The sequence below is a fragment of the Vulpes vulpes genome, chromosome 11, assembly GCF_048418805.1.
Source record: "Vulpes vulpes isolate BD-2025 chromosome 11, VulVul3, whole genome shotgun sequence".
In the NCBI taxonomy this organism is placed as follows: domain Eukaryota; kingdom Metazoa; phylum Chordata; class Mammalia; order Carnivora; family Canidae; genus Vulpes; species Vulpes vulpes.
The window spans coordinates 20049216-20057263 of NC_132790.1; the positions used below are offsets into that span (position 1 = coordinate 20049216).

The 8048-nt window shown below is 53.8% G+C and overlaps 2 protein-coding genes across 5 annotated transcripts; one reads left to right on the forward strand and one right to left on the reverse strand.

The window, feature by feature from the left end:
- Positions 1-259: 259 nt before the first annotated feature.
- On the reverse strand, positions 260-2056 carry TIMM10B (translocase of inner mitochondrial membrane 10B). Its single transcript, XM_025987186.2, has 3 exons — positions 1948-2056; positions 1677-1772; positions 260-1520 (listed from the first exon to the last, which is right to left on the reverse strand). Exons 1-3 carry the CDS (start codon positions 1987-1989, stop codon positions 1344-1346), a joined length of 315 nt encoding a protein of 104 aa, XP_025842971.1. The 5' UTR covers positions 1990-2056; the 3' UTR covers positions 260-1343.
- Positions 1948-7021, forward strand: ARFIP2 (ARF interacting protein 2). 4 transcript variants are annotated; one of them, XM_025987184.2, is made up of 9 exons: positions 1948-2031; positions 2132-2282; positions 3042-3182; positions 3439-3535; positions 4291-4409; positions 4586-4807; positions 5334-5491; positions 5633-5807; positions 6251-7021. In XM_025987184.2, exons 3-9 carry the CDS (start codon positions 3084-3086, stop codon positions 6404-6406), a joined length of 1026 nt encoding a protein of 341 aa, XP_025842969.1. In that variant the 5' UTR covers positions 1948-2031; positions 2132-2282; positions 3042-3083; the 3' UTR covers positions 6407-7021. The 4 variants fall into 4 exon arrangements, with proteins under 4 accessions (XP_025842969.1, XP_072581853.1, XP_025842967.1 ...); XM_072725752.1 differs by lacking the exon at positions 4586-4807; XM_025987182.2 differs by lacking the exon at positions 1948-2031 and having other exon boundaries at positions 2146-2388.
- The last annotated feature ends 1027 nt before the right edge of the window (positions 7022-8048 follow it).

Below are 8048 nucleotides of genomic sequence, written 5' to 3' on the forward strand. Positions count from 1 at the left end.
AGATAGAGAGGCTCAGCATGGAAATAACAAAACCGGGACAATGAAAACAATGTAGGGTAGAGGACAGAAGAGCTGGAATTAGATTATAGACGTGCAGGCAACGATAAAGAGGTCCCAAGGATTTGCTTTATCTTTTCCCCCATAACCATCATCATCTATTTCTCCCCTGAGCTTTTGTTCCTTGGGTCTGGCTATATTGCAGAATATGGTCCTCCAAGTTCCCCCTTTCTGACTGCTCCTGAAGACAAGCACACAGACCTTCTTTGTGTAAAAGCTTTACTGCTCATCCTGGGGGAGACAGAAAATAAGAAAATAACAACTTGGGAAAATGGCTGAAGTTCCAGAACACCCCGAAATCTTACAGGTTTCATTTCAGTTATGGGGCTACTGACTTTCCAGGAGGCACTGCATACAAAAACCCTGTGATTTCTTCATCTATTATTCTTAGGTATCTCCTCCTTCCCCTAAATTTAGCAGAATTCTTTAGAGCCCATGAAAAGAGTTATAAATGAATGCACACCCAGCTCACAAATAAACCATTAAGTCAGATTTAAGTGAAGGACAACAAGAAGAGCTCTTATTTTCTCTGCCATCTGGGCAGGAACCAACTTCCTATTGCTATTACTAACATTAAAATTGTACCACAGGGGTGCCTGGGTGCAGTTGGTTAAGTGTCTGTCTTTGGCTCAAGTCATAATCCCAGAGCCCTGGGATCAAGCCCCGCATCTGACTCCCTGCTTGGCCCAGAGTCTGCTTCTCCCTCTGCTCCTCCCCCTGCTCATTCTCTCTCTCTCAAATAAATAAATAAACAAAATCTTAAAAAAAAAAAAAAAAGAATTAAATAAGATGCACCTGGGTGGCTCAGCCATTGAGCGTCTGCTTTTGGCTCAGGGCAGGATCCTGGGGTTCTGGGATCAAGTCCGGCATAGGGCTCCCCACAGGGAGCCTCTGCTTCTCCCTCTGCCTAGGTCTCTGCCGCTCTCTGTGTGTCTCGTGAATAAATAAACTCTTTAAAAAAGAAAAAATTGTACCCATAGGCCTTGTTTTAACCAGGTGCCAGGAAATGTTGAGGTTTTCCTTCTACACATAGAAGCCAATTTCTCCACTGCCAGGGCTGAAGCCAACAGATATGCGCTGACAGGATAAAGGATGGGGCCAATAAAGCGGGCAAAGCTTCCCTGCCCAGAACATAAATCAAACAGTGCAAAAGTGGGTTTATTGGCTCCAAGAAAAGGAGCAATAGTACCCAGCTGTCAGACAACCCCTCGCTCTATATATGGGCTGCATCCAGCCCAAGGTCCACTGGCTCCTTCAGTTTGAGGGTCCATCCAGCGCCTCCCTTCCTAGCTGCCTGACGGTGAGGTTCCGGGCTGTTCTGCAGCAACACCTGGCCCAGCTGAGGCAGCCTCGTAGTCTGCGATGCGGCGCTGTACCAGAGCCGGCATGAGCTGCACGTAAGCGGCCATGAGGCGGTGGTTGGAATGGATCAGCTTCCCAGCACAGCTGTGCAGACAGGCCTCCTGGAAGGAAGACAGGGTGAAGCATTGGTGTCCATTGGTGTCCGTCCCATCCCCAGCCCAGGGGCAAGGGTCATGGAAAGGCCCGGGCCAGAGGTAGGGGCGGTGGAGGTTGGGGACAGTCTGCGGCGAACCTCCCGACAGGGTTCCCCACCTAACCTCCTCAGCGTCCAGAGCTCGGTGGTGCAAGCTGGGCACGCAGCGCTGGAAGCAGAGTTCCGTCATCCGATTGTAGACCAACAGGAAGTCCCGCAACTAGGAGAGAAGGGGACAAAGAGCCCAGCGATAAGGGGGCACCTCGAGGCCGCGCCCTCGAGGTTTCCCAGGACGGCGCGCCACAGCGCGACGTTCCCAGCCCTCCGCCCTCCAGCCAAACGGACAAGGATGCCAGCTGAACTGATGGCCCCGTCGCGACTCAGCACCCACTCACGTTCCTCAGCTGCTGCTGCTGCTGCTGCTGCTGTGGCTCCATCGCGCCACCGGCGCACGCACGTCACTTCCGCACAGCCTCTTGGTAACGCCCCGGAAGTGACCTCTCCTGGCTCCCCGGGGACTGAGGGGTTGACTCAAGGATCGCCCCGCCCCTGGCTTTAACGTCATCTCCGCCCTTATAGTCTGCGACGTGGCCGGCTTCTTCTGCCCGGGAGGGGACGTCACTTCCGCCGAGTCCCTGACCTGCTGCTAGGATCGCGACGGGAACTGGAGCCCGAGGTCCCCGCGCGGCCCGGGCCTGGCGCCCTGAGGGGAAGAGCGGCCCGGCCCGAGGTGAGAAGGACATACTTGGGCAAGGGGAAGTTGAATGCACGAGCCTGCCCCGAGGGAAAGATGCTACAGAGCCCTGGGGAAGGATGAGGACACACCTGATGCCCAGGTGTGGGGGGGGGGGGGGGCGGGGACTAACACACCTGGGGGACATAACTGACTTTGGAAGGGATCACTATGTGCTGGGAAAATGAGGCTTTTCCCAGAGGCCAAGAACGGACACCAACTGATTCAACTAGGGCCTTCGGGGGGGAGGGCTTCAGGAGGAGGGGGTGCATGGGATGGAGGAGGCAGAGACCACCTGAAGGAAAGGGGAAGCAACCCTAAGGGAGTGTGAGAGGCCAAGCAATGGAGAACATACCAGAGCGGGAGGAGTAGGCTCCTGAGCCCTGGAAAGGGGTTAATCTGATGGGAGGAAACAGCTGCATGGGGGTAAGTTCCAAAACAGGGCAGACTTTCTCTCCCTTGGCCACTGCTGTGACCTCAAATAGTAGTCTGTTGAATGGTTGAATGCATGAGTGATCACCTGAGTCCTGGTGGGGTTGGGGGTCCGTGAGAAGATACTGGGGACCTGGGTGTGCATGTGGAAAGATACACACCTAGGAGGGGAGAAATACATATCCATGAGAAGAAGGGAGTGGTGGCCGAACCCCAGGATACTCAAGTCTTGGGACAACCTCTAAAATCTCTGAAATGGTGGGGGAGACCTTTCTTTCGGGAGTACTGGCTAGTTTCCAGAACTGTCTGTGTTGGGCTTTGCAGGGCGCTGGGGTGGAGACTTTGACTCCAGTCCCTTCCCTAGCCATGACGGACGGGATCCTAGGGAAGGCAGCCACAATGGAGATCCCCATCCACGGGAACGGTGAAGCTGGGCAGCTTCCTGAGGATGATGGGCTGGAGCAGGTGCTTCTGTTTGATTCTTCTCCATATTGTTTCAATTTAGGAGTCCAAAATCATAAGCCCTGGGCTCTCACCCCATTCCAGGAGTTTTCCCCTAACTTATCTAACTCCCTCCAATCTTTACATATCTTCATTCTGATTCTATGCAGACTTCCCTTGTGTGCTCTCTCTGTGATGCTTCAATCCAAGCTTGTTCTCACCCCCCAAATGCTTCAGCTGCCCCAATGTTCCTGAAGCCCCCCTCTTCTCTGGCCTATAGGACCTCCAGCAGGTGATGGTGTCAGGACCCAACCTCAATGAAACCAGCATTGTGTCTGGTGGCTATGGGGGCTCTGGTGATGGACTCATCCCCACAGGTATGAATGATCAGAACAGGACAGGAAGCTTGAATGGACAGAGGGAGTGGAATGGTTCTGGGGAGTATAGGATATGCCTAAGATAGCTTGAACTATGTCTGGAGATTTTAGGAACTCTTGCTAGTACGAGCCCAATGGACTCTACTCAGCCCAAGGCTAGAGCCTAGGGCTGTCCAACTGCTCCCGCTTGCCATTTAGCCCTGAGATGTGTCCATTTGTCCTTTCTCTGCTTCCACCACCTGAATCACATTAAGAACTGTTTTGCAGAAGTTCTGCTTTGGAGCGTGAGACTTAATTGGAACTCTGAAGCTTCTCAGAGTTTTGCTTCAGACTCTCAAGTTTAGAGAAGCAAATAGCCCTGAATTTCACACTGACTAGGATTCCACATGAGAACGTCAATGAGATTTCATATTGTCAGGACCCACCATCCTTAACCTGCCACCCAATACTCAGCATATTTTCTTCTGTTTTCTCTGCCCCCGTACATCAGCAACTCCCTCCCTCCCCCCACTCCAGCCCCCATCACCACCTCAGGAGGCCAGATGTATATTGGGATTTGGGTTTCAGGGCACAAGTGTGAGTTCTTCCTAGTGAGTAGGAGAATTTCTAGTTTCTGCTACTTCAGAAAAGTCATTTTCATGGTGGGAAGTCAGTGGAAAGTCATTTCATGGTGGGGTCGGTGGGAAGTATGGGTGGAGCCACAGAGATGTCTGGTTATATCAGAGAGGCTGGTGTCAAAGAACTTGGTTCTTTAGGGTCTGGCCGCCATCCATCTCACAGTACCACTCCTGCTGGCCCGGGAGATGAGGTGGCTCGGGGCATCGCTGGAGAAAAGTTTGACATCGTCAAGAAATGGGGCATCAACACATATAAGGTGGGATTTAAGCACCTTTCCCTTTCCCCAGACTTCCCCTGGGTACCTTTTCCCCATCTTCCAGATTCCACTCTCCCATCCTTGTCTGAGATGAGGAGCCTTGGGATGCTAGGGTAGATACCTGTTGGGGGGCAGGGTGCTAGGATCTCTGACCTATTCCCCCACTTCCCAATCAGTGCACAAAGCAGCTGTTATCAGAGCGATTTGGCCGAGGCTCCCGGACTGTGGACCTGGAGCTAGAGCTGCAGATTGAGTTGCTGCGTGAGACGAAGCGCAAGTATGAGAGTGTCCTGCAGTTGGGCCGGGCACTGACAGCCCACCTCTACAGCCTGCTGCAGACCCAGCATGCACTAGGTGACGCCTTTGCTGACCTCAGCCAGAAGTCCCCAGAGCTTCAGGTGCCTTGGTCAGGCCAAAGAGGGTGGGGGGACTGGGCCCGGGCCCTCCCAGGCAGTCAGCCCTCAGCCTCCCTCCCTCCCTCCTGCAGCCCAGAGGGAGAACCCCTCCAGGGTAGGCCCAGCCCTACCCCCAGCAGCACTCACCTGTGGAGGCAGCCTAAGGGTTTGTACGGAGGTTCAGAAGTTGGAGGGGTGGGGGAGGCGGCACACTAGATGCCTCACAAGTAACCCTTCTCTGCATCAGTGCTCGGCCTAATCAGAGCCCCCCTCCCCGCCCCTTGCCTGCTGCACTAGCTTTCCCTGTTCTCGTCCTGTGAACTTATCTGAGAACCCACTCCCATACTCCTACCCCAGCCATCCCCGGGGTGGCCCCAGTAACTTTCTGTCTAAGAGAGCCTTGCTGGAGCAGTCCTTGGTTCCAGTTTTGATGGCTCTTTCCTCCTGGGGGAGGAGGGGAATGAGGGCCCTATAGCTTTAGTTAGGTAGGAATTGTTGCTCAAGGCCTGTCCTCCCCTTCTGCCCTCAGGAGGAATTTGGCTACAATGCAGAGACACAGAAGCTGCTGTGCAAGAATGGAGAGACACTGCTAGGGGCTGTGAACTTCTTTGTCTCTAGCATCAACACTTTGGTCACCAAGACCATGGAAGACACTCTCATGACTGTCAAACAGTATGAGGCTGCCAGGTGTGGGCACCAGCAGGGCCCAGGGTTTTGGGAGTTGGCTGGCATGGGTGGAAGTTTGAGGTCATAAGAATTGAGGAAGGAAAGGAGAGTATGTGTGGAGGACACAGGGGTGGAGACCAGCCTGTATCACCCCTTCCCCAGGCTGGAATATGATGCCTACCGAACAGACTTAGAGGAGCTGAGCCTAGGCCCCCGGGATGCAGGGACGCGTGGTCGACTCGAGAGTGCCCAGGCCACTTTCCAGGCCCATCGGGACAAATATGAGAAGCTGCGGGGAGATGTGGCCATCAAGCTCAAGTTCCTGGAAGAAAACAAGGTGCCAACCCCACCCCTTTGACCCTAGCCCGCCTTCCCATTTGTAACACTGACCTTCTACCCCTAAGACCCTCCCCGTCACTGGATGGGGAAATGCAGCCTGGCTTACGGGTGGGATCTTCCCCCAACCCCTTTAATTCCTGGACCTTTCTAGTTACCCACCCTCTAGTCCCTGGCCCTTTTCTGTTGGAGGATTTGACTGCTGGTCCCAGGAACATAACTGGGAAAAAATCGTCCCTTGAGCTGAGGTACCAGAACCCCAGGCCTGGGCAAATCAAATCAGGTTTCTCCCATCAGACTGACCCTTATCCTTTGACTTCCTTAGTGGAGGTCAGCCCCCACCCTTAAAGCACCATCAGAGCAGAGTCCATTTACCCCTGGTCTGGGCTCAGGCTCAAGAAGGGCATCTGAGTTCAGTCTCAGCTGACCCTGCTGGACCCCCAGATCAAGGTGATGCACAAGCAGCTGCTGCTCTTCCACAATGCCGTGTCAGCCTACTTTGCTGGGAATCAGAAACAACTGGAGCAGACCCTGCAGCAGTTCAACATCAAGCTGCGGCCTCCAGGAGCTGAGAAGCCCTCCTGGCTAGAGGAGCAGTGAGCTGCTCCTAACCAACCCTGGCTATCAAGAAGGACATTGGGAGAGGCAGTCCCAGGGTGGGGGAGATTGGACATGGGACCTCCCTTGCCACCTGCCCTCTGGCTTGGGTTCCGTTTCCCTGGCTGGGGCCTGACACCCAGTTTTGCCCACACTGCTGTGGGTAGGGAGGGGGCTTGCAGGGCCAGCAGCTGTTGCCCTGTCCTTTATCTTCCTGGCCTCTGGGCTTCATTCCCAGACCTTTTCCTTCCACTCCACAGCCAAAGGCTATGACAAAACCACTCCCTGGCCAATGGCATCACTCCTCAGGCCTGTCCCCAGCTCCTGGGGTGTGCCCCCTGACCAATGGCAGAGCCTCAAAGGCCCTGTCAGCCAATGGCAGCTCTTCTCGGGCTCCCCTGGGCCAATGACGTTGCCTCCAGTACCCTTTGTTCCTCCTCTATGCGTCCCCATTGCAGAGAAGGGGGGACTGGGACCAAAGGGGTGGGGAGAATGGGGAGCCCCATTTCTGGCCCTGCATCTGAATGGGCTTCCCCTCTCCTACCCACCCAGTTTAATTGTGCTTAGAGCCCTGGAAGATTGGGACCTAGCACTAGGAATAAACCTTTCATAAAAGCAGGCCCAGTGAGGTCAATTTGTGGGGGGCTCTAGGAGGGTGGGCTGGGTGGAGAAATGCTCAGTCTAATCATACACCCAAATCCTATCAAGCCAGAAGAGCAGAGGCCAGATAACCAAAGTTACAGGTTTCAGGAGCAGGTCTGAGAGCCTGCTCCTCCCCCAGCCCCAGCTGGAGCCAAAGCTTATTTGCTCTTTAGGCCAGCACCGAGATAGCTATGATCTTAAGAGCCCAGGACCTGGAGGGGGTTGGGCCCCCTGGCCTTCATCATCCATTCATTCATACAGCAAATATTTACTGAGTGCTTTTATTTGCCAGGCACTGCTCTAGACCCTGGGGATACATCAGTGAATAAAACACAGTCCCTTCCCACATTGCTTATGGCCTAGTGGGGGATAGAGACAAGTAACCAGGCAACTACAATGCAGTGATGAGTACTAGGATACAGAAGTTCAGGGAGCTATGGGAATCCAGAGGAGGGGCATCTAGCCCAGACTGGAGTGGAGATGGGCTATCACCCTGAAAACCAAGACTGGAATGGCAAGTAGACACAGGCAGGCAAAGAATAGGGAGAAGAGCTAGCTAGGCAGAGAGGCCAGCATTTGTGAAAGCCCTGAGAGGACTTGTGAGGAATTCAGTTTGGAATGAAAAGTGGAAGGGGAGTGGCTTAGAGAAGGACTACAGAGCTGAGGCAGCCCTGGGTCACACTGGGCTGTTCAGGCTTATGATGAAGGACTTCTGCCCTTAGGAGAAAGGGAGCTGTAAAGCTTTTTCAAGCACGAGTTTGGTAGCGTGGGGGAAATCTGAAGTTGAGGAAAGTCATCCTCAGGCTTGAAATAGTGTTACACAGACCTGAGGTCCCTGACATTGGCCAGTAGTCTAGTAAGTAACCCTGGCCCCAAACCCCAAAGCGAGCTTATTCACAAGCATTGGAGCACCTGTACTGGGTCCCAGAGCTCCTCAGGTGCATGAGAGCTTGAGGGTACACCCAGATGTTGAGCCCGTATCAACCTTGTTTGAGGCAAGAAA